The 27,188-nt window shown below is 43.3% G+C and overlaps 1 protein-coding gene across 1 annotated transcript in view; it reads right to left on the bottom strand.

The window, feature by feature from the left end:
* Positions 1-1,508: 1,508 nt before the first annotated feature.
* Positions 1,509-27,188, bottom strand: part of LOC311226107 (uncharacterized protein) — a 128,129-nt gene continuing 102,449 nt past the window's right edge. The window contains exons 9-23 of the mRNA XM_084311482.1: positions 22,900-23,067; positions 21,492-21,525; positions 20,093-20,293; positions 16,442-16,752; positions 16,172-16,366; positions 12,086-12,213; positions 8,552-8,668; positions 8,281-8,397; positions 7,842-7,937; positions 7,053-7,267; positions 6,731-6,786; positions 6,549-6,592; positions 2,809-2,877; positions 2,568-2,718; positions 1,509-2,024 (exon numbers count right to left, since the gene is read on the bottom strand). Coding sequence (XP_084167608.1) covers positions 1,854-2,024; positions 2,568-2,718; positions 2,809-2,877; positions 6,549-6,592; positions 6,731-6,786; positions 7,053-7,267; positions 7,842-7,937; positions 8,281-8,397; positions 8,552-8,668; positions 12,086-12,213; positions 16,172-16,366; positions 16,442-16,752; positions 20,093-20,293; positions 21,492-21,525; positions 22,900-23,067 — 2,073 coding nt within the window. The 3' untranslated portion in view covers positions 1,509-1,853. The remainder of the gene's footprint in view (positions 2,025-2,567; positions 2,719-2,808; positions 2,878-6,548; positions 6,593-6,730; positions 6,787-7,052; positions 7,268-7,841; positions 7,938-8,280; positions 8,398-8,551; positions 8,669-12,085; positions 12,214-16,171; positions 16,367-16,441; positions 16,753-20,092; positions 20,294-21,491; positions 21,526-22,899; positions 23,068-27,188) is intronic.

The raw sequence follows: 27,188 nt of genomic DNA, 5'->3' as shown, positions 1-27,188 counted from the left end.
CATTACACAGGCGGCTGGGTGGCGCAGCAGAGATTGCGCTCGTCACCAATGCAAGAGACTCCGGTCTCGAATCCGGGTGTCAGCATTGCCTCTGGCTTGGGCCGGCCGTCATACTGGCTCAATTGGCAGAGTCAGCGGGTGGAAGTCGATGGGTGGTAATCTGGACGTTGTGGACAGCGACTCCTACAGGTCGGTTGGGGGATGCCTGCACAGCAGAGACAGGAAATGGCGGGGGTAGTGTGAGCCTCCCACACGTTACACCTCGCCAATGAGAGTCCGCGCTGGCAGGTGAAAAGATGTGACAGGCTGCCTCCTCGTGTATCAGAGGGGACACATGATGCAAGGCTTCTATCCTCCCTACAACCGACCAGTGGGGGGCATATGCGAGCAATGTTCAAGACAGGGGAGAATTGGAAACACGAAATTAGGATGGGAGAAAAATAGAAAATAAGGAGAAAAAGTGGATAAAAAAAAAAGTTCATTACACCAGACTATAGTATAGACTACTAATCCAGACTATAGTATAATATTACTAATCCAGACTATAGTAGACTAATTCAGACTAGAATATAGACTACTAATCCAGACTATAGTATAGACTACTAATCCAGACTAGAATATAGACTACTAACTAATCCAGACTAGAATATAGACTACTAATCCAGACTATAGTAGACTACTAATCCAGACTAGTAGACTAATAATCCAGACTAGAATATAGACTACTAATCAAGACTAGAATATAAACTACAAATCCAAACAACAATATAGCCTACTTACTACTACACCTTCTTTATTATTAATTATAAATTTTTTTAATCTATTGAAAGGGCCAGTGGGGGCCGGGGTCTGGACCTGAGAACTGCCACATAATCACATACAGGTCGTTATCCTCTGTGCATCGCCTGTCTTATCTCAACAACTTGCAAACATGATTCAAGTCGGACAACTCTGAATCAGAGCCGTAGTCACAGAGACATGGGGGCCCATGACACGGTAGAGGGGGAACAGATCCCACCTTCCTGGCAAAAAGCTTGGCAAAGGACATAATCAAAGCTTTGTTTGGAGGGGATTTCTCTCTCTATATTTGGGTGCCAAATGATGCTGTCCCAATACCAATACAAATACACGTCTGTAGTTGTTTTACAGTAGGTCAGCGTGACTGTACAAAGAGGTGTACCGAGATCGGTACTCGTGGATCCATTAAATAAAATACTCTCGTACTATGGGTTCTGGAAAAAAAAGAAATATATTGGTGCACCTCTCTGGTGATCCTTCACATACATTCTCTGCAGAAGAAAAATGTATTTATCTTCTTTGACACCAAAAGAGAAAAAAATAACTGTAGCTATTCAAGAACATGTATAAGCTAAGGCCTTAGACTTGTACAGTACAATGTCAAATGTATGATACAACTATGCAATGTAATATAAAAAAGGCAATATCTTCAGTTCAATGAAATGTCCATTGCTCATTATGAGCAGTAACTGGAGGTGGCGTAATAGTGATAGGCAGACTAAACGGACCGATATCTGGCAATTTGAATGTGAAATCGTCGTCGACCGGTAACCGCGCAACACGTGGCCGATTATTAGCACCCCCCCCCCTTGTGTTAATCCTGCACGCGTCAACTGATACAAAAAAAAAAAAAAAAACATTAATGAATTTTTATTTTCAATCTATTTATTTGATACATTTATTTAAAATAATAAAAAAATAGTATCTGCATTATATCGGCCCGTCGGCCGGCCCGGTGTCTCTAAATATAAGCCGTCGGCTCGGCCATAGGAAAAACCGATACCGGTCGATCGCTGCGGCGTAAGTCTCTGAACAGCCGTGGTGCTCGCTGCGTCTTAACTGCTGGTGCTGGTGCTGCCGATGGTGCTGCTGATGGTGCTGCCCAGGTCCTGCACGCGGTAGAGGTGCAGCACCAGATCCCTGATCTCGTCCCGTTTCCGTCGCACCAGCTGCCGTGGGAACCAGCGGTCTAGGCGCAGCGGGAGGTCAAAGTGCACCACAGGGTCCTGGAAAGAAGGAGAGCGCTTGATGTAAATGGTAAATGGCACATTTATATAGCAGCTTTTATCCAAATCGCTTTACAATTTTCGTTCCTCACATTCACTCGCACACCGATGGCGGAGGTGACCATTCAAGGTGCCGACCTGCCCATCGGGAGCAATTAGGGGTTAAGTGTCTTGCTCAAGGACACTTCCGACACGCTGCCCATGGAGGAGCGGGAATCGAACCGGGAACCTTCCGACTACCAGACGACCTGCTCTACCTCCTGAGCCACTGTGTGCGTGCGTCTGTGCGGTGTGCAGGTGAACCAGGTAGAGGCCACTTCTCACCAGGAAACACCCAAGACCGGGTTCACAGACAAGTCAAACTAAAATCCCTGTTGCACCTTGGACGACAACAATAAAAGATATACGATGACATTTTAGCATTTTGTATTTCTAAAATGTCAACATGTAGAGGCAGTTATCACCGAAACAAAAGGAACTGGAGACCGGCGTCGAGATGAGAGAGAGCCCAGAGGGGACGAGACGGATGAGTTTGATGCTTACCTTTAAAAAGCTCTCGACGTACTGCAGCAGGTAGAGGCCGCAGTCGCTGCTGTTGTCCTGCAGGGGGACTTTGCAGTGCGAGTTCCTCATCTGCTCGGTTCCAAAGTCCCTCGCCGAGCCCCGGCGGACCTCCCATTCAGACTGCAGGTACCTGGGGTACAGAGGTGGACTGTTTTATACATACATACTGTACATACCGTACATACTATATACAGTATACAAATAAAAAGATAACACTTACTCTCGCAAGAGTTTGAAGACCCGCTCGTGTTGCGAGAGCTTGAGGGAGTCCATGATTAGAATGCAGGGCCTGAAGGAAGGACAGGTACAACAATCACACAGGATGCAAAGACGGGTTACAGCTTTGTGTGTCGAGGGAGTCGGACCAGCATTGTGGTGAGCACCTCTAAGATGCACCTCTAAATGTTCTTATGTACCCCAGTTGCTATTGCATGTACATATTTGTGTTTTATTACACGTATATGTACATACTGTACATACCAACTATTCACCTGTTTTATTCTCCACCCATCGATCACCCATAGCAACACTATTATCACCGACATCCAAGAAGGGGGATCCCTATTGCTAGGTTTTTAGTGAGTTTCTCCTTACCTTTGCTGGGGTATGTCTGGGAATGTTGCATTTATTTATTTTACATTTATTTTGGATTTCATGGTGGGTTTTTTGTTTATTGTGATGTTTCTTCTTGACTTGTTTAAAGAAGACTTGTCCGGCCCATGGGGACATTAACTTGTGATTTCGGACTTTACAAATACATTTGATTCGATTTGCCTGTCAGGCTAAGTCGCTGACATTTACGTTGTCGTTTAGCCAACGCTTTTATCCAAAGCGACTTACAAGTTTTGTACAACAGGTCAGCAGGAAGGAAGCCAGCTCAGAGGTGGCTTTTTTGTGCTGTGTGATAAATAGAAATTGTGTTTTCTTTACATGCGTCGGGGGCCTTCTGAAGCAGCAGGTATCTGATCCATAAACAATATCCACACCATCACCTCAATTCCATTATATGCAAATCAGGTCTAAAGAAAATATACCAAACAGGAAAATCATAAAGTTATTGGCAGCTACCTTGATAGGTGGGCAAAACTTAAAAACTCAGTACAGGCACGGATATCAATAGTTAAGATGGACGTACTACCTAGAATCAACTTCTTCAGTTCAATGCTACCGTTACCCCCTCCAGAGGGTTACTGGAAAAGATTACACTCCTCCACATACAAATTTATTTGGAATAACAAACCACCACGTATAAAAAGATCCACCGCACAGAGAAATAAAGCAGACGGTGGCATGGCATTTCCAGATTTTTTCCACTATTTTAAGGCGTACACATTAAGACCATTGACAACATGGTTTGATCCCCAAGCATTAGTATCCTGGAGAAAATTAGAAGAAAACATAGTAGCCCCACATAGACTGAAGGACATAGCATACACTAAACTACCAATCAAGCATTGTGAACGGAAATTTGGCCCCATAATTACTCATGCGATCCGGATATGGCGTGAAACACAAAAAGAATATCCTAACCCACATAAATGGCACAATCATACTCCCTTATTCAATAACAATGCACTCTTAATTGAAAAACGACCTATAAGATTCCCTATATGGGAAGAGCAAGGCATACACTCATTAGGGGATGTTTTTAACAAACAGGGTTTTTGTAGTTATGGAGAAATATGCAAAAAATGTAATCTCACAGTGTTCCATTAGACATACCAATTGAACACCACAGATACCACAAATTCTTCTATGAAAGAGAGACATCGAGAGGTTTTGTTTCAGATTTTTATCATCAATTACTAACGTCCTCGTATGAAACCCTCCAACTAGACTCTGTCTGGAGGAGGGATATACCAGACCTGGAAAGTGACTTTGATTGGCAAGAAGCCTGGGCAAATGTCCGACTTACATCAAGGAACCCGGACCATCAACAGATCAATCTTAACTATATTCACAGGACATACTTGACTCCTGTAAGACTGAACAGAATGGGTCTTAAACAAGACTCCAAATGCTCCCAATGTACAAATGGGGATGAAGGGACATTTATGCACATGTACTGGGACTGCCCACCAGTTAAGATATTCTGGAAAGATGTGACCCAACAATTATCAAAACTCTTATCTTGGAATATACCTGTACACCCCTCTGTATTACTATTGAATGATGTTTTTGAGTTTGCAGTACATCCACAGCTAAAGAGATTGGTTTTATCGGGTATCACAGTAGCTAAAAAGCTGATTGCATCACGCTGGTTTCAACCGGAAAAAATGTGCCGGAAAGTTTGGTTTCTTACATATCTCGATGTGATTTATCAAGAAATATCTACAGCAAGAATTCTGGGTCTCAATGAATCCAAAATGACAATGTGGTTAGAAGTGGTGGAGAGAATAAAAGCTAGCTTATAATGGTAGTGTCTGGTTAGGAGCGAGGGATAATGGAGGTACTATCCAAAGAGGGGTCCGGGAGGGGGGGGTTCGAGCTGGAGCATATGTGTGTAGGTTTTTAGATAACAGGTATTAGGGGTATATCCTGTATAAGACATTGGTATAAATGGTAATTTCGTTGGATATACACTGTGTATTAATGCTTGTGTATCTTATCGTGTGTTGTCATGTTTGTTTATATGTGTGTTTAAAAAAAAAAAAAAAAAAAAAGTTATTGGCAGCTACTGCGCCAATATAAGAGGCTAATTCAGAAAGCTCCACCTGTTTTTATTTACCCATAAGCCAACACTGCTTCTTCCTCATTTGAGATTCAATGGCAGTTGGAACATTGAGCTTCACACATTACTGCCACAAGGTGGAAAGAGTGACAGGGATCAGAAACCTTTGAGAGCCTCCAGGGGGCGATATACACACAAGTCAATTTCCCCCAGACAGATTGTAGATCACCTGACTGTACAGAGAACCTTCTTCTATTTTTACATTTCCATCGTGTGCATGTCAAAGTGTACAGTAGTTTTACACATATCAGGGAACTTTTTTTTTTTTTGTATCTCTCTTTCTCCGATGTTTTCTCTGTTTTCTCCCCGTCCCAATTTAGTCGTTGTGCCAATTCCCCCCCCCTCCCCTACCTGGTTGTTGTGCGCATGTTCTCCTACTGGTCGGTACAAGGGAACCCTGAAGTATCGGCACGCTTCCTCCGACACGTGCGACGACAGCCAGTGGCTCTCTTCTCACCTGGCAGCGAGGACTCTCATTGGTGAAGTGTAACGTGTGGGAGGTCACGCTGCCTTCCTCAAGTCCTGCCTCCGCTGAGCAAGCGCCCAGACCTGACCTGTAGGCGTCGCTGTCCACAACGCCAGTTTCCCACCCACGGCTTCCCTCCCCCTAACCCAGCCAAACAAGTTAGTATAGCGATCAGCCCAAGCCGCAGGGCAATGCTGACTCCGGGAGTCGAGACCACAGCCTCTTGCATTGGTGACGAGCGCAATCTCCGCTACGCCACCTGACCGCCTATCAGGGAACTTTTGAACATAGAATACAACCTAGAACACCAGCTTGGCTCCAGGTCTCCTTTGCACTAGGGTTGGGCGTGAGTAATCCATTACTCGAGTACTGAAAATTCGATAACATCTTTATTTGATTACCACCAAAAGTGCCTGTTTGTGCCCATGAAATAGAAATCTCGCTCTGAAATCCTGCGAGGTGCGAGTTGCTGCTGGAAGCTGGGGAGCATGGATAGTACACGCGTTACCGCAAAACGTTTCTTAGCTTAGTGTTATCCAAAACATATTTAGGCATTAAGCATCGGGTATATTGCTGTGCATTGTTATGTCTACGAAGCAAGACATAATAGAATCATAGTGTGTGTGTGTGTGTGTTTCTGCTCAATATCTTGTTATTGCTGATGCCCTGCGCTTTAAGATTCTAAAAATAGTCATTCACGAGATTACTCAATCTGGCAAAACATTACTCGTGCCCATCCGTATTTACCGATGCACTGACTCACCTCTTGCAAACAGTCTCTCTCTGGCAGGTCTGATCTGTGCAGTTCTACAGAGGAGATAAATATATGTCAGGAGAAAAGCGGAGGGGGAAAGCAGCATATACAAGAGTGCTTTGTGGGACTGAAAAGGCTGAAAGTAAGCATCATTGTCAGCAGAAGCCCTGGAGAGGAGATTGATGTCCTACCGTTGGACCAGGCGGAGCGTCTCTTGCGGACTCTTCTTGAGCCTTGTCTGAAGCACCTAGAGACGAGAACAAGCAGCATCATCAGCCTCACCATCACTCACCACCATCTTGCTGCCAATCCCCATCTTGCTGCCAATAACCATTATCCTGCCAATCAAAAGCCCCTTTTAAGTCAAGCTAAAAAGGTCAAGCTAAAAAATTTAATCAAAACCTTAAAAAAAAGGAATAACACAAATACACCCAGTACACAAATAATATTCAGAAATAGTTTTAAATTGTTTAATGTTATATATTATTAAAAGGACATTAAAATCCGACATACTAGAGAGTCTGTCCTGGCTGTCACTGTGGCTTGATCCCAGGGTCGCTTCTGTGATGCCATTTGCCTTTTTACACCCATGGGCCTCGTCCTCAGCCTGGAGCTCGTCTGCCCTGCCCTCCCCGCTCTCCTGCTCCGAGGCCTGGCTGTCCCGGGCCGGACACCACCGTGGCCTCTCCAGACCAGGGAAGCAGATGACCACCAGATACCAATGGGACCTGCAACACAGAAGAGGTGCTTGTTTAGTGCCAGTGCTGAACAGATGGCAAGTACCAATCAAAAACAGTTCTGTTTGGTTGCTGAAACCACCGCTTTTATGAAATTCATTCATAATACAAATGGAACACCTGGATGGCCAGTATGACTACGACCATACTGTCTTTATACCTGTATCATTGTACATTAATATTACAACTCTGTACATACATCTGATTTAGCACTACACACTCAGTAGTACCAATTATATATTGTATACCCAGTTTAAATCACCTGTACATTGTATATTAGGGTACTATTGCACTTTACTGTTACATTTGCACTCTGGTTGGATGCCAAACTTCTTTTCGTTGTACTGTACTTGTGCTGTATAATGACAATACAATGTAATCTAAAATAGAATAAAGAAGTTGATGATAACCACCATCATCCACAATGACTGACTTAAGTGTGATCGTGGTTGTCAGGGTTTAGTGAAGCCAGCCGCTGCAAAGATACCCTGATCGCATTGAACTCGCTGAGCATCCCCAACATTTAATGTGAGCGTTCCTGCACACATGTGCGTATTTCACTCACTCCTGATTGACGGGCACGAACAAGAAGTCCTTTTTGAAGATGTCAATGTGTCGAGTCCATGTCTTCACCCGTTGGTGCCGCCTGAGCCTCTGGTTGCTGAGTACAAACACATACACGTCACGTACACATCCATAAGCTAGATCGATGAGTCAATGGGGACAGAAATGCATCGTCTGCATAGTCTTTCTACTTTCCGATACCTTTTGTTAAAATAGACTCATTTGAAAACATTGACTATGGCTGAAAATCTCACGTCGATATGCAAGTAGACGTCAACATGTAGAACAGAATGGAATAGTTACACATACTGCTAGCTGTATTTTATTTACGTATTTTCTTATCTGTTGTGTATTGTAGATGATTTTTGCTAGCTACACCCAAATTGTTAGCTTCTTTTCTTGAGTGTTTCTTTCTTCCTTCGCTCCGTCCATCGACTCACGTGGCGCTGGTGAGGTCCTCGCTGGCGTTGTCTCTGCGGGTCAGCTGCTTGTAGAAGAAGCTACTGAAGATGTGACAGCGCTCAACCAGTGCATCAGGGGCCTTCTGAATCAGGTATCTGATTAATAAACAGAAAACATCCACACCATCACTTCAATCCCATTGTGTGCTCCTCGCGCACCCCAAAGAAGAGGCGAGATACAAATAAAATAAAAAATAAACGTTTTATTAAAAACTGCCAAAGCAGCAGACGCCAAATCTAGGTGACTTACTTGAGGTAGAAATCAATGATGACATCGTTGAGGAACTGTCCGCTGTCGAGGCACTGCAGGTCTTCCATCGTCACGGAGAGACCTCCTTTGGCCGGCGGGGGAGGGAACAGGATCAACCTGAGGAGAGTGAACGCGGTCAGCATATCACACACACACACACACACACACACACACACACACACACACACACACACACACACACACACACACACACGATAAAACACGTTTCGCTCACAGTCAAAACATGCTCGTTTACTGGCCAGTCCGTGAATCACAACGATGATAAAGGTTATGGGAAAAGATCACAGACTTGACTGAATATTAAATCTTTTGCTTAAGGTCAAAATATGCTTGTTTGCTGGCCAATCGGTGAATCCCAACGATGGTACAGGTTGTGGGAAAAGGTCACAGACTGACCGTAAAGATTAATGGACCTGGTAAACCACGCTCACTTAAAGTAAAGCCTTGCAGGACTTTTATCTTGCAGAACCCTAACCGTGCCCTCAGCCTTACATGACATATTTGTTCTACGTCAGAATTGAAGAAAAAAAAAACATGATTTCTTACCTTAAAGCTACAAATCTGTATGATTTATTTGGGTGGAATTTTGCTCCAAACCATGTCTTAACATAGACCGATTCCTCCCACTCTACTGTGTGATGGAGTTTCATTGGCCAGGGTTGCAGCGGTGCAGAGAAATTCCATTCTAACTAATGAAGCTCACAGGGAGTTGTTGGAATTCCTTCATGTACGTGTTGGAATATATACACAAGCAGTTGTTCAGTGGCTCGTCTACACGGTCCTCATTGCCAGGCCGTGTTGAATGAGGACCATGTAGATTCAACCACTAAAAGTAATTCCCCCCCCATAACGACATTTCCTTTGAGATTGATTAGAAGGGGAGAGCCTTCTAATTAGGATGGAATATCTGTGCACTGCTGTGCTACACTGGTCAATAATAACTGTGATAAGACTGTGTGTCCACGTTAACTCACTGGAGGCCAACCCCGAGATAGTCCGGGTTAACTCGCCATGCTCTGGGCGCCAAACCCGAGAAATCTCGGGTTTTAATCCATATTTCTTTTATTAGCGATATCCATTCATTTTTCATCCACCCAGCCTGACGTTATCATTGGGAATGGGTCTGAGCTCGCAAAGGGCAAATACCGCCGCCTATCGTCTCCCGGATGGTATTGCACATCATTGGATTGGATTGGCTGGGACTGTGCATCAAAAAAATAAGTCCGGTCCAGGTTTTACTTCTCGGGCATGCAGTATCGTTATAACAGATGGACTGAGGACACTCAGAGCAGTTGGATATACCTGTTTTGGATATATAACGTTGGATCAATAAACGCAATCAATATTTGGAATGGCGATCAGGAATTGGATTAATATTTTTGCATGACATCAGATGTGAGGTAAGGCCTTTATGTTACGAATCTTGGGGTAATCAGATGTTCCTATCACCGCCATCGGAGCGTGTGTGTGTGTGTGTGTCTGTGTCTGTGTGTGTGTGTGAGGTTTGCGCCGACCAAAGTACGGAGAAGCGATTTTTCAGACCCCGCTTCTCTTCGTGCATCAGGACACATATACTATCGATAATCTAGCGTTTATTTGAAAAACGATTCATAAATCAAGCGACAAATGGCACGATTTCTAAGGAAATACATTTAAGCTCGATTTGCTGGAGTTTATTGAGATGAGACAGAACGCCCTAGAAATATATTGATATTCATCACGGTATAAAATGGAAATGTATGTATGAAAAAATTATCTGTTTCGTGCATGTTGACTGGAAGCAACTCATTGACGATCACTGTGTTATTTAGATCTATTGCTATTATATTTGATATGTTTTAACACTTTGGTTGCCAACAACGAGATTTCTCGTCCTAACTCGCCATGCGTTGTGTGCCAATAACGAGTTCTCGTTATTTAATCGTTATTTCTTTTATTAGCGATATCCATTCATTTTTCATCCATCCAGCCTGACGTTATCATTAGGAATGGCTCTGAGCTTAAAAAGGGCAAATACCGCCCCCTATCGTCTCCCGGCTGGTAATGCACATCATTGGATTGGAGTCAATGGGACTTGGATCAGAAAAAATAACTTTTTTCATTCATTTTACTTCTGGGGCATGCAACCTGATACTATTGCATTCATTGAGGGGACTGGAAGCAGCGTGGATTATGTGTTCCGGAGTATAACGTTGGATCAATAAACGCAATGGATATTTGGAATGGCGATCAGGAATTGGATTCATCTTTTTGCAGAACATCTGATCTGAGGTAAGGACTGTATGTTACCAGTTTTGGGTTAATCAGAATTTTTTTCACCGCGTTCACAACGTGTGTGTGTGTGTGTGGCGTTAGGCGCTGAGCGAGGCACGAATAAATTATTTTTCAGCCCGCTTTTGTATCGTGCATAAGAACACAAATACTCTCGATAATCTAGCGTTTATTTGAAAACGATTCATAAATCAGCCGGAAAATGACGACGTGTTTTGTGTATTCCAGTAAATGGCTATTACTGCAGAAACTTTTTTTCTTTCTAGAAATCTCCAAAACTATACTCGTATTCAAAACGGTATAAAACGGAAATGTACTGATGAAAAAACAATCCGTTTCGTACATGTTGACTGCAAGCAAGTCATTGATAAGCGACGGGTGTATTAGACCCATAGCCATAATTTAAGATAGTTTAATCGCTCGCAAATGTGCTCGTCCTCCCATTGATTAAAGTGCTGGCATACAAGCGATAATTCGTCATATCCAGCCGGCACACAATGTGTTAAGCACTCGCAAATAAGTCCTATTCTCCATTGGATAAAGCGTTGGCCCAGAAGGGCCATCAGCAGAGGGCGCTGTTGGCCCTGAATGAGTTAACATATGTTTTGGAGCAAAAACAAAAAAAATATATATAAATAAATATGTGATCGAAAATTGTACACATGGTAGCTTTAAGCGTAATTTGTGGTAAATAAAACATGAACATGCTCATTTATGCAAGTAGCTAGCTACAAAGTTCCAGAGCTTAAAGCAACACAAGAATATGTGTAAATTTCCATATATATACAGAATGAATTGGGTAAGCTGCTAGCGGTCAATACCCAGAGACATGCAAATCCCCCAGAGCCAAGATACAGAGCCTACTGACTACTTCCCTGTGAGTCAGTCCTAAGAGAGATCAGATACAGAGCCTACTGACTACTTCCCTGTGGGTCAGTCCTAAGAGAGATCAGATACAGAGCCTACTGACTACTTCCCTGTGGGTCAGTCCTAAGAGAGATCAGATACAGAGCCTACTGACTACTTCCCTGTGAGTCAGTCCTAAGAGAGATCAGATACAGAGCCTACTGACTACTTCCCTGTGGGTCAGTCCTAAGAGAGATCAGATACAGAGCCTACTGACTACTTCCCTGTGGGTCAGTCCTAAGAGAGATCAGATACAGAGCCTACCGACTACTTCCCTGTGGGTCAGTCCTAAGAGCCCAGATAGTGCAGATCGACAGCCTACTGACTACTACTTGCCTGTGAGCCAGTCCCTGGTGTTTGTATTTGGTCCATTTGGAGTGTGGTTTGGAGACGGACACAGAGTAGGAGCCCCTGGTTCTGCAGTGACACACAGTGTAAATGGGGCCGGGCTTCGCACTGCTCTCCTGTTGGGAGGGAAAGGGTATCCTGTGAGAGGCTGCTTCTCAGACGATCATCACAGTGTCAGACAATCATCACAGTGTCAGACAACCATCACAGTGTCAGACGATCATCACAGTGTAGTGTTCTGCCACCGGCGGCTACTGGCTAGTGACAGAACTATCACGCTACTGGTTTGAGACACAACATTATTAGCTAGTAGGGATGGAACGGTGTCCGGTCTCCACTGCTACCGTGGAGCGTGTGCTATTGTTTGTAGGACTGCCTGGTAGAGGTTCACTGTGACCATTTAGATTTACAGTCATGCAACACTGAAAATGTTAGCGCTCTCCCTTGTATCAATCCCACAAGTGAATCTGTTTTGTTAATTAAAAAAAATATATATTTCTGGGATTGTTATTCTTCAATTTATTTAACTTGACACATTTGTTAATTTAAAATATTAGAGCGCAGAGTGGAAATAAAGAAAAGATGTCTTTGCATCTTATTTGTTATTATTAAATTGTTGTATTTCCTCAAAATAATTCTATTCATCAGCCACCTTGCTCTCTAAACATCAATATCGCCATTGAAAACCCCTGTTGACCACAAATGGGGAAGGAATACTCAGTCATTTAGTTGAGTTAACATTAGTAATCCATGCCTGCTGTTCTTATTTACGTCCCAAATTTCTTTCAGTTTGCCGAAGAAGAAACGAGAAGAAGAGGCGGCGAGCGGTCAGTCAGTCAATTTGTGTGGGAAGTGGCAATTATCTGTGGACAAGACGGACAGCTTATAAATGTCTGGTTTAACTCTCACACATTTAGTTTAGGGCGTTTTCACACCTAGCTCGTTTGGAGCTGTTGTTCTGGAACCTGGAGCGTTTACCCCCTATTTCGGTTCATTTGGGCATATGTGAACACAGCAATCGCATTCTGTTGCGGAACAAAACAAGCAGGCCGAGACCGCCTAGAGAGGGTGGTCTCGGCGCACTTCCAACCGAACCCGAAGCGACTCGTACGCTGTGAGAATGCAATCGACTTAACAAACCGACACAACTCACTTGCGTACTGTATACGCATTGCATGATGACGCTTTCGCATTGAATTGTGGGCGGGATCAGTTTGTAGTCTTTAGGCAGCTAGATCGGTAAAGTTAGCTATAGACCACTGCACTTCCGCGTTACATTGAAATCGGGGAGGAGAGAGCGGGGGGAGCATATGAATGAATGTGGATGAGAGCCGTGATGCAAGTGATTGCAGCTACGGCTGTGGGGGTGCTAGAGACATGATCGAATAGACTTTTATGCGCCTGAGTTTCCTGAACACGGCGCGACCCATTCCTAATCGATCAGAACTAAATCGGCTGATTTACATCACGGCTCTCATCCACATTAATTCATTTGCTCCCCCCGCTCTCTCCACCCCAAAATCTGACCAACGAGTGACAGTTTGCTTGCGCGTGCGTTTGTTTTGGTCCGCTGTTAACACAGCCCTGTGAACACAAACGAACTAAGGGACAAGTGCAACATTATAGTCCCTGTGTCTCCCTGAATCGGAACAAAGCAAACTACAGGTGTGAAAACGCCCTTAGTCTAAGGATAGTGATTGATTAAACATGCTTGCATTGTGCAACGCAAGGCTCATCAGAGTGTTTAATGTAATGGGCCGGTGAGTCGTCATCAGAGCAAGGAGAGATCTGGAGAGGCAAAGAGCACCCTCTCCCTGAAGTACCGTACTTTTCGCACTATAAGCCGCACCTGACTATAAGCCGCAGCAGCTAAATTGAATGATGTGTACATATATAAGCCGCACTGGACTATAAGCCGCAGGTATTTTAATGTTTAATTACCATATGTAATTAGCATTGGGACACAATACTGTCGGACAAATAACAAGAATTAACTCATTTACAAGTTTAGCAAATAAGGGAACAGATAAATAACATTTCAATGCAGTCAAAAAAGCAATATTTAGATTTTTACATTTTCGGGTTTGGTCACGTCGAGTCACATATAAGCCGCACCGTTATATAAGCCGCAGGGTAGAAAAATGGGGGAAAAAGCCGCGGCTTATAGTCCGAAAAGTACGGTATGTACTCTAAACAACCTTCCCATGCGGATTCAGACGGGGGCAAAATCCAGAACCGGGACCGTTCCTTTCGTTTTTAGGAGTCAGACGAGCGCGTCTGGGTGCTCATTCTCAGAGGAAATGTTTATTCTACAATCTACACTTCGATTTGTTTTGAACCAATAACATTAGAGAAAAGTGTCTGTGTACGGACTGGAAGAACATAGGCCCTCCACAATGTTCCGTACAGACAGATAGAATCAACCAACGATGTTCCGTACATCGATCCAAAATCTGTATTACTCGTAAACCGTTTATTCATTTAAACGTCTTTGGATGACGAACAAACAGCGTTTCATATCTCTCCTCCTTGGTCAGGGAGCGGAGCAGACTGGCCAGCAGCATCTTAATATTTCAAAGATCTCCTGTTTCAAAGCCTTATTAAACAAAAACAGACCTATTTAACAAATTAGGACCATTTAATAATCATTTTCATACAGGCTAAAACACTGTGCTGCAGTCTCGCTCTGCCCAGTCCCTCTTGTATTGGGTGCACCTCAAATACTGACGAGACAAATACCTTGTGTCTCGTCCTTCGTCAGGAATTAAGATAATGCAGATAAATATTATCCACAACCCATACATTTTCATTTGAATATCAGGGGGAAAAGGCTAACCTGATTGAAAGACAAAGTGTTGCAAGTATGTGTTCCTTATGCTCTCAGCTAGTAGAGCTGTCCCCGAAGCCCGTTTTTTGGGATTCAAACTTCGCCAGGGTTTGGACGTTCGAACCATAGTTTTTAAATCATGCAAAAAGAAATTGTGACGCACCGATGTGAAAATTGTGGCCGATACCGATAACAATATTGCTGTTCTGGCCGATACCGATATTTACCGATGTCGATATCTCTGTATAGAAAACACTTTATGATAATCAAATAAAGAGCTATTTTCCAAAACGCTTTTTTATATTTTTTTGACTTTTGTAACCTATTTTCAGAAATGACTGATATTTTGAAACTATTTAAGGCCAAAACATGTAAAAAAAAAAAGAAACAATATTGAATTTTTTTTGTATCGGCCCATATCGGCCCTATCTTGATATCGGACCGATACCGATGTGTAAAAGAATGGCCATATCGGCCGATATTATATCGGCGGCCGATATATCGTGCACCACTAAAAAATGACATACACAACTGGCTAATGACATACACAACAGGCTAGTGACATACACAACTAGCTGGCTAGTGATATACACAACTGGCTAGTGACATACACAACTGGCTAGTGACATACACAACTGGCTAGTGACATACACAACTGGCTAGTGACACAGTACACAACTGGCTAGTGGCATACACAACTGGCTAGTGACATACACAACTGGCTAGTGACATACACAACTGGCTAGTGACATACACAACTGGCTAGTGACATACACAACTGGCTAGTGACACACTACTGGCTAATGACATACACAACTGGCTAGTGACATACACAACTGGCTAGTGACATACACAACTGGCTAGTGACATACACAACTGGCTAGTGACATACACTACTGGCTAATGACATACACAACTGGCTAGTGACATACACAACTGGCTAGTGACACACACTACTGGCTAATGACATACACAACTGGCTAGTGACATACACAACTGGCTAGTGACACACAGTACACTACTGGCTAATGACACAGTACACTACTGGCTAATGACATACACAACTGGCTAGTGACACAGTACACTACTGGCTAGTGACATACACAACTGGCTAGTGACACACGGTACACAACTGGCTAGTGACATACATAACTGGCTAGTGACACACAGTACACTACTGGCTAGTGACATACACAACTGGCTAGTGACACACAGTACATAACTGGCTAGTAACATACACTCCTAACCTGAGTAGGTGTCCCCACTATGTTTTTCAGTGTATCCTCTGTCCTGGTCTCCACCTCTGGCTGTGGTTGTGGTTCTAGAACAAGCTCTGTCTGGGTCACCTTCTGTATCTCCTCCACACGCGTAACTTCTGCCTCTTCCTCTCTGTCTGACTGCAGGCCATCTCCATCCCCCTCCTCCTCCTCCTCCTCATCTCCCTCCTCCTCCGGCCAATCATCATCCTCCTCCTCCTCCTCCTCCTCCTCCTCCTCATCATCCTCCGGCCAATCCTCCTCCTCATCCTCATCCTCCTCATCCTCATCATCCTGCTCCTCGTCAGCCCCGGGCTCAGTGCTGTCGTGGCCCAGTAGGGAGAGCAGCTGGGGGTCCAGTCTGGTTGTTTTGATCAGCTCCAGGCAGTCCTCCAAAGAGAGGTGAGGACTGTGAATGTCCTCCAGTCCGCTGATGGCATCATCTATGCCGGGGCTCTCCACGAGAGCCAGGTTGTTGAGACAGACAATGTCCAGGAGGGAGCGCAGGACGGCTCCGTCCAGGGGGTCCAGGGGGTCCAGGAGACTCAGCAGGAGGAAGGGGCTGGCCGGAGCTACTCAGACACACACACATACATGTTAGAGATTCTCAAATTTTTCAATAGTCATTCACTTCTAGAAAATCAAATAGTTTATGAGACTATCGTTTTGTCTTTTATATATATATATATATATATATATATATATATATATATATATATATATATATATATATATATATATATATTTATATTTCCCGTGAACGGCATGCTGGGTAGCACTGCATAACAGTCTGTTAACAGCTGGGAGAACAGAAAAGAAAGATGAGGAAAGAGACGTGTCCCGACTCCCAAATATCTAGCTGATTGCAATGACAGCAGCTAGATAGCTTGTTTGATTATCTCACGTTCACTATTAGGTATAAACAAAATCATGCGTTAACGTGTGTGTGTGTGGGGGGGGGGGGGGGTCTTTCAATCAATTAGTCGTAGGATATACTGTATGTACATCCCCCATTGGTAAATGTCAGAGGAAAATGCACCACAGCTGTGCCGGGACAGTTTAAAACATGTGTCCAGGGCATGGTGAGGGCACATTTACTTTTTGATGAATAACTGAAACGGATTAGGATATCACCCACCAAATGTTCTCTGTATTTCAGAAAGTGATCTCTATTTTAGGTTAGGGTTAGGCATGATGTCTCCAGTGAGGTTACGGTCAGGGTTAGGTTTATAATATGAGATTAGGATATAAACCATCAAGTGTTCACTGTACTAGAGCAGTGGTTCCCAAACTGTGGTGTGCGCACCCCTTGTGGTGCACGAGCGCCCCCTCTAGGTGGTGCGTGACATGAAAAAGCTAATGGTGGTAAATTAATTTAATTTAAATTTTTTACAATAAAATTGCATAAAAATCTTAGTCAACCCTTTAGTATTATGGATATTAAACATGCTGGCAGAGTACATGCATCCATGTTGTAGTGAACATTTTAATTAAATAAAGAAATTCCCTATCCATAGTCGCCGTGGGAAGAGATAAAATAAAAAATAAAATCTGTGCACGGAGACCAGCAACAATTTTTTCTAACAGAAACCCATTGGGGGGTGCGTCAGCTAGGTCGGGAGGTGACAGGGGGTGCACGGCGAAAAAAGTTTGGGAACCGCTGTACTAGAGCATCATCAACAGATTATTGGCCTACAAAATTTCACATTTAGACCTGAAGGGGAACAAGCATATATTCCGGGTAGGGATGTCCCGATCCGATCATGTGATCGGGGCCGATCACGTGATTTTCCGAAGATCGGGATCGACAAAAAAAACTCATACTGAGGCCTTAGTTTTGGTTTTAAAATGCATATCATCATTCATTTATTTATTTATTGTCACACAGAGCAGAAGAATTTTGCCAAAACAAACCAATAGTATCCAGCTGCAGAACGGCAGACCAGCCACTCTCTCGGATCCAAAAAAAAAAAAAAAAAAAATGTATCCCAATTTCTCACATTACATTCACCCTGAATGTTGACGTTATCCAGGTGAAAAGTTAACTTCATTCAAGCGAGGCATTGCAATCCTTGACATAAATGCGTTTGGGTCTGAGAGTGTGGCTGGTCTGCCGTTCTGCAGCTGGATACTATTGGTTTGTTTTGGCAAAATTCTTCTGCTCTGTGTGACAATAAATAAATAAATGAATGATGATATGCAATTTAGTTTAGTTTAAGATGTGAACATGGTCATGTTTGTTGAATAAAAAAATTTAAGTTTAAAAAAAATAAATAAAAAAAATATAACTTTTTTTTATTTATTTTTATCGGATCAGGAAAGATCGGTATCGGTAGATACTCAAAATCACATGATCGGGATCGGATCGGGAGCAAAAAAACGTGATCGGGACATCCCTAATTCCGGGAAATGGTATACAGCCAAATCAGGTGAACAGTGTAGGAATTACAACAATATCTATACGTGCATCCGCCTTTTTAAGAGACCAAAAGTAATTGGACAATTGGCTGCTTAGCTGTGCCATGGCCAGTGTTTTATTTCCTCATTATCTAATTTACAAGGAGCATATAAAAGGTCTCTACAGTTCATTTCAAGTGTGGTATTTGCTGTCAACTCTCTAACGAGGTCCAACGAGCTGTCACTATCAGTGAAGCAATCATTAGCCTGAACATTTTAAACAAACCCATCACAGAGAAGGCAAAAACATTAGGTGTGGCCAAATCAACGGTTTGGTACATTCTTAAAAAGAAGGAACGCACTGGTGAGCTCAGAAATACGAAAAGACCTGGAAGACCACGGAAAACAACTGCGGTGGTTGATGGAATAATTCTTTCTCTGGTGAAGAAAACCCCCATCGCAACAGTTGGACAGATCAAGTACACTCTCCAGGAGGTAGGCCTATCTGTGTCAAAGTCAACAATCAAGTGAATACAGAGGGTTCACCACAAGATGTAAACCATTGGTGAGCCTCAAAAACAGGAGACCAGATTAGAGTTTGTCAAAAAACACCTTTAAAGCATGTAGTTCTGAAACAACAGCCTATGGACACTGGACAGATGAGACAAATATTTACTTGTACCAGACTGATGGGAAGAGAAGAGTATGGAGAAGGAACTGCTCATCATCCAAAGCATTCCACCTCATCAGTGAAGCGTTGTGGTGGTAGTGGTAGTGTTAATGGCGTGGGCATGTATGGCTGCCAATGGAACTGATGATGTGACTGCTGACAAAAGCAGCATGATTAATTCTGAAGTGTTTCGGGCAATATTATCTGCTCATATTCAGCCAAATGCTTCAGAACTTATTGGACGGTGCCGATGGACAATGACCAGAAGCATACAAAAGCAAACAAAGAGTTTTTAAGGCAAAGAAGTGGAATGTTATGCAATGGCCAAGTCAATCACCGGACCTGAATCCAATTGTACATGCATTTCACTTGCTGAAGACAAAACTGAAGGGAAAATGCCCCAAGAACAAGCAGGAACTGAAGCCAGTTGCAGTAGAGGCCTGGCAGAGCATCACCAGGGACGAAAACCCAGTGTCTGGTGTCTATGGGTTCCAGACTTCAGGCTGTCATTGACTGCAAAGGATTTGCAACAAAGTATTAAAAAGTGACAATTTGATTTATTGTTTGTCCAATTACTTTTGGTCCATTAAAAAGGCACATGTAGAAACAATTCCTACACTGTTGACTGTGATTTGTATTTGCACAAATACCCTCAAATTAAAGCTGAGCACATCTTGATTGTTTCTTTTGAAGTCCACAGAGGCCAAATTGTGACAAATGTCCAAATATTTATGGACCCGATAAAACTCAATAAATATACTGTACATGAAACCAAACAAAAAGCAAACCAATCTTGAAAGTCTTAAAAACCTAAATGGCCAATCATCTTCCGGGGGCGGTCTCACCGGTGGTCGCGTGCCCTTTTCCCGAGAGCTTTTGAAGGGCTCTCTGCACGCTGCGCGCCAGAGCGTTGGACACGTAGAGGAGGAGGAATGCGGGGGCAGATCCTAGTCCCCGCGCCCGGAGCTCCTGCTCCTCCCAGACACTGTATCTCCTCAGCTCCGAGCGTTCCAGGGTCAACACCACCTCCACCTGGCAGCTGGCGTCTAAGGGGTGGGGAATGGAGAATGGATATGGGGGTTAGCCCGACGTCTCGCCTCCGCTCATACCGTATTATTATTAGATCTCTCTAGAAAGAGGGATTCTACCCGAGGTCAGTGCAGGAGACGTGACAGTTGACTCTGGGATTTCCCTAAACAACGGCATAGGGGTGCAGCGCCACCATGTGTTATATAATTGCAGTGAAAGCTTAGAAACAAGACACATCATTGTCTAATATACGTGATCGCTCGGTCCTCTGTTCCACTGTGTGTGTGCGTGCATGAATTTATGTGTTTTCGTGTTCAACCATATAGACTGTACTTAAATAAATAAGTACAGGGGCGACAGTGGCTCGGGAGGTAGAGCCGCCGGCTGGTAATCCGGAGGTTCCCGGTTCGTTTCCCGCTCCTCCCGGGCAGCGTGTCGAAGTCCTTGAGCAAGACACTTAACCCCTAATTGCTCCCGATGAGCAGGTTGGCACCTTGCATGGTCGCCTCCGACGTCGGTGTGTGAATGTGTGAGTGAATGGGTCAAATGTGAGGAACAAATTGTAAAGCGCTATTGGATAAAAGCGCTATATAAATGCAGCCATTTACCGTTTATAAATAACTTGTGTTTGCTATTATATTGAAATTATGTTTTTAAGTTGCAGGAAATTACAGCAAATGGCTTTCTTTATTGCAAATATTTTGGCCTCCTGGACGGGGGCCACAGCCCCCCCCCCCCCCCCCCCCCAGGACCACCCCCTAGTTGAGCCTCTGTCACTGACCGGTAATAACACGTCACCCGTTTCCATCACCCCAGCATTTCATATTTACACCAGTGAAGTCAACAGCTAATCACCTCAGCTCAACTACGAGAGGAGGATTGCCGGGGCTCAAAGGTGAAAGGGCGCATTAAAGCCCCCGAGGTGCTAATCCAGGTACACAAACACACACACAGAAAAACAAGCGCATAGCTTTTCCCCGTGAGCCGTGTCTTTCAGTGGGAGCGGCGATGGCGTGCGGATAGTAGGACTGCGACAGGATGAGGGGTCACGTGGGGTCAAAGTACCATTATAAACAGCCCACGACCAGGGTCAGTGACAGGAAGTTACACACTGTACATAACATTCTGCTTGGGTCGACTGGTCAAGAAGTGCTTGGCTCATTTTAGCATTGGATAGGATTGGTTGAAAAAAAAGCACAGGAAATCACACATTACCTTTCAACGGTATGACAATTACGTCGTTCGATATCTGTAGAGGGAGAGAGAATGTATTAGAGCCTTCTTCTTGTACAAACTCGTACGGAAGGGAAGCAACAGTTGTGATTGGAGGATCGGGGGGAAGAGGACGGGGCTTGAGATAGGTCAATCCGGCCTGGTGGTTGTGTTCCCACCGGAGGAAAATTGACCAATTTATTTATGATTTATTACAAATCGACAGCCTAGTTATTGGAATCACATGCCTTTTGGGATATACACAGCAATATACTATTAAATGGATCAATAATGTGCCGTTTTAGTAAATGTAAAACCTTTCAAATCTATGACACTGCTGCCTTTATTAGGGATGGGCATCGGTTTTCGAATAGCAGCTACATAAAAAAAATATACGATTAGTTTATTCGAATATTGTTTTGTCTCAAACTACACCGTGTAGTGTATTGAGAGGGGGCCCTATTAACTGTTACACCACTGAACAGCATGCTGGGTACAGTTCGCTAGCTAGCCAGGCAGCATAACAAGTCTGTTAACAGCTGGGAGAAGATAACAGAAAGAGACTGGAGATGTTACATGGTAGCAACATTTTGTACGTGTGCCATGTTGTTTCACCAAGTTCACACATTTCAAGCATCAGTGGTGTAACGTTCAGAATGAATGCTTTTGTTCACGGAAATAGGCACTAGCTTGGTGCGTTAGCTGTTAGCATTGAGAGCGGCCAGCTAGCTCGCTAGTTAGACTATCGAATCGAAGTAATCGAATAGTTCCCACTGACTATCGAATTGTAATTTTGTGAGTTTTGCCCATCCCTAGGCTTTCTATTGCAATATAGGCTGAGATATACATTTATTTAACCCTTGTGTCTGATAAGGATGAAATTGTCCTTTGAGATTCTTATTTTTTTGATAACTTTGCAGTTGTTATGTTTGTAGCCAATATATGTGGCAACGGTGTGTATCTTTGAATTATCTTGAATTTTTTTTATTTTTTACTCCCATCAAAATTTTTGTTGTTGCTAAATCATAGTTAGCCTATAATAATCCCCCCAGAAAAATGCACTTGGCATTTGATATATTTGTGTGTTTTTTTTTTTTACAATCATTTGTGATGCCACCACAAACACTGGTGTTTAAAGGGTTACAATTCTAATATTTGGTGGTTATGATAAGGGCTGAAGTTGAATAAAAGATTTATGAAAAGAAAAGTGGAAAATTATTTTAACATAATATTTTTATGATGTTTTTGAAGATGACAATTTAGTCCCCTAATGGTAAGAGTGTAACACTTTAGTTTTCAGACACAAGGGTTAATTCTGCATGGGTGAATTCAAGCCGTGTTCTCTGTGTGGTCGGCCCACTACCTCCAGTCACTCGACCTCCCAATGGCTTCCGCTCTATGTGGGTCTTACCGTGACGTCTCCGTTAGCCATGCCCTGGTGCCCTCCGCAGTGCATGTCGGAGAACGCCATGACCAAGGGGGAGTAGTCCATGCTGGCTATCAAGGGCATCCTTAAGTTTGGCATCACTGCAATGGGGATGGGGGTCACCTCGAAGTCTGGCACCACCACACGCAGCACCTGCAACGTAGATGATGTGATTATACACACAAGAGAAGAAATTGTGAATGAAGTATTTAGGGGTAGCATATCAGCACGACAGCAGATGTCTGGTTTTCAGACTCAATGCTTTTAACAATGTTTTTCAAAATTGATTCTTAGCTTAAAGATCCCCTCCACACGTGTTTTAACACTTTAGAAATGTACATACTAATTTATTTGGTATGGTCTTTCCACCAGAAATGCTCAATAAACTAGCCTTACCCTCATCGAGAATGCAAGGATCTATGAACGCCCCTGTATAGTCAAAGTCATGTCTCAAGTCAACTGTAGAAAAGAAAAAAGGATTTTGAGTGGAAGGGACCTTTAAAAGGGTAACTATGCCCAATTTAAGAATTCATACATGTTATTCCTGTGGTCTAACAGTGCAAAGATATTGGTGAAAATCAACAACTCTCTCGCATATCCAAAAACTAGAACGCCAAAACAGATATTTGTGATGTCATCAGGTATAAAATCTGAGGCCGCTCCATGGATAAAAGATGGTAAAGTTGACAGAGAGCATCCATGAATGTTGTATATGGATTAGGGATGTCCCGATACTGTACTCGTAAAACTACTCCGATACTACTATTGAGTGCCATGTTTGTTCGGGAAAACACAATATTCACTGTTAAATTTATTAGATTTATATTATTTTAACTTAAAATGTCAGCAACAGCATCATGTTGTATATTTCATGTGTTACAGTCAGAAAGACTGATGACTTTTTTTTTTCAAAAGTCATGTTTAAAACTGTAATGGTATCATTAGATACTCATATCGGTACTCTGTATCGGCAAGTACCCAAATGTAAGTACTTGTACTTGGTCTGAAAGAAAAGTGGTATAAAAAGGGACATCCCAAATATGGATACATTTCCTGTTTCAGAACTGAGAACACTGCTGGCGCTCCTTTGGGTATAAGAGTTCAAACGTTCTGAGGGTACACATAATCCGTCTCCCCCTCAGTGGAGCAGCTCCAGCATTATTATACCCGACAACATCACAGGTTTGAGTCCTACTTCTCTGCTTCACGAGAGACTAGCTCACATGCACAAAATACTCACTGAACTTTCCTAGGCTATGGAAAATAAATAATTTACTTTTTAATTGAATGATTGTTCCCCTTTAAGTCTAGGCTTAAATCTGAGACTGGGAGACGGTCCAGTTCAGAAAATTGTACCATCAATATTTAATATTATAAAGAGAACCACCTGCCCACGTCTGCTCCAGGCTCAGAAAACAAACTCAAATGTTCTAATCGGGTTTTCTCGGGTAGACCGCATGTCATGAGCACAATTATGCCGGGTCCAGTTTGCATCCTGTGGTGTGGTTAGAGATTTAGACGTTCAAATTTTTTTTTTTTTTAAACATGTATTAAAGGTGTAAGTTCTTCCTTTCCTGTTTTCCCAACTTTTGCCATTTGTCTCTGCATGATAGTATGTACAATAAAACACCCATACAGTGTGTATATACAGTATATTCATTCTTACCATGGATATATCAATCCACATCTGCATATGGATACATACCTGCATATAATCCTTTTTACATATCTGTAGATACTATATCCATATCTCTGTACATATCCCTGAACTATAAATCACTAAAGACACTTTTAACTGCTGCTGTGACCCACTGTCACCTCCATTCACATGTAAATACTGATCAGAACGTGCAATATAACCTTGTATATATATATTTTATCTACTTTTACCTTATTTTCTAGCACTCGCTTGTATTTAAATATGTTTAAGTTAAGTATTGTGTGATTTTGTGTGAAGGGTGGACTAGCAAAGTAAGATTTTCATTGTATGGCAAACTGTCTGTTTAACTATGCATATGACAATAAACAATCTTGAATCTTGAATATCACTTTCCTACTCTTACTAGTTACACTTCTGGCCAGTATGACGTCTACCAGAGTGTCTATATCACTGTACATATTAATACTCGGCTCTGTACATACATATGATTAGCCATACACTCAGTAGTACCAATTTGTATATTTTTGTACCCAGTTTAAATCACCTGTACATTGTATATTACTGTTGTGAAGGGCCAGATTAAACCGAATATATATATTTATTTATATATATATATTTAATTGTATTTGTATATTCTCTAATATTCCCTGATATCCCTTGTATATTCCTTGTACAATATGCATTGAATATCCATTCTAGCCTACTGAACATCCCATAATAGTCTCCATTCTACTATTGGTCGAGACCTTGGTGCCAGGCTGCCATACCCCTCAGACCCAGTTCAAACGTACCGCTCCACATGTACGAACAAGTCCTAGTTCCGCGTAGGAATCTGACTACCGCACCACTAATGGGACTATTTGTTCATAGTGCGTATATATACTGCGCTACTAAAGTAGGACTTTCTTTTCAGTCCAGTTTCTTACCCTCCAATAGAGTCACAGACGTAAAGCCTCCCCGCGACGCCACGTGTGGGAGTAAGGCCAAGTTCGCCTACCATCGGTATTGAGACATCGTGTATATTAATATTTGAATAGTCATATTTGGCACTATATCGTCGAGTTGGACGTAGTCTATTAAGCTAATAATAGTCTGTTAATATATAGTGCTTCGTGCGGTGAGAATACTACCGTAGTCAGTACCCCATCGTTTCGGGCAGAGAACTGGCTGCTTACCCAGGGTGGTTGACCCACGTGAAGCTGCACCCGAGGAGCCCCAGAGCCGACGAGCGAGTGGACCTGTATACCGGATTATTCTACCGACGACAGCCCGCCTTCCCAGGCACGGATTATGCTTTGTATACATTGATTATTCCATGGATAAAGACCCCCGACACTGCCGTGTGTTGGAACCCCCCCCCCTGGAGAGGACGCAAGGTGAGGAGACGCTCTGCAAGACGAGGTCGCTTCACGTCTCTCCTCCGTGGACCGGATGACGCCGGCCCACAAAGAGTCCACCTGCTTTCATCTGTGGTCCAAGGATCGCCGGCGCATTGAACGGCACTACAGTGGGTTCACCTGGGATACCCTTGGCCGGATGAGGCAGCCGGATTCTACCCCCCCCCCCCTTCCTACTCCTGTCGGCTTACAAGCGACCGGATTAACCCCCTCTAGTGTATCCAGTATATAATCATTAAAGTATCATTGCTGTTATTCCTTAAACTATTCCAGGTCGTATATGTACCACCTGCGCCTTCAGAGATTGGACATTCTCTATTGATATACCGACGAATACTCTTGCCATAAAAGTGCATACTAATTCCATTCATAAATGTGATTGATTTGATTAAGTGCTTGCTCTACACACCATCGCTGTGTAGAAATAAAGACCTATTTCTAATTCGTACATTTGTGTTGGATCCGTTTCATCTACGTGACAGTGTTCATCATAATATATTTATGCCGTGTACTGGGTGGCCGAATATTAAGTACAAAGGTAGTGGTAGTAAGTATCATATCTAGTAATACAGTCAGGGAATTGTACCCCTCAGTTACAATTGGTCCTTCGAGCCGGATGGTAATTAGTGTAATATTAATATAGTGTTATTAATATTGAAATGGCCTATGATGAACACTCCACGAAACGATCCTCCTAACCAACGCCCGCAGCGCGAACGACGGCTCCCTCAGTACTTAGAGGCCTACGCTGTCAGTCAACAACCTAGTCTTCTACTAACAGTAAACGCGGTAAAACTAGAAAGTAAAAGTATGTCTAACCCCAACGCCCAGACTACCCCGACCATAGAGGCCCCTACGGGCTCTAATGTAACTGACCAAGTTCACGGTGGGGACCAGTGGGAGCCAGACATGACTTCACACCCCGCCAGTACTGAAGAAGTAGTCCCCGATGAGTCCCGGGAGGAATACAACGCTACCGAGAGAGAACTCGGCACGGAAGAAGACGGGGAGAGCACCGTGGAGATAGAGCTCCAAGGCTCCGCAAGGAGTACCCCGAGGGAAGGCTCCCCTATACAACCGCCTTCTCCCAGCGAGGCAGAGGACCCTACAGCAGGCCTTCCTCATCAGCCTGAACGCCGCTGCTGAACGCGACCGACTGCAGATCCAGCAGCGAAGCGAACACGAGCAGATACGTCTAGAAATAAGACGCATTCAGA

The sequence above is a fragment of the Notolepis coatsorum genome (assembly GCF_963971535.1).
Source record: "Notolepis coatsorum genome assembly, chromosome: 3".
In the NCBI taxonomy this organism is placed as follows: Eukaryota; Metazoa; Chordata; class Actinopteri; order Aulopiformes; family Paralepididae; genus Notolepis; species Notolepis coatsorum.
This window is presented reverse-complemented; position numbering and strand designations above follow the sequence as displayed.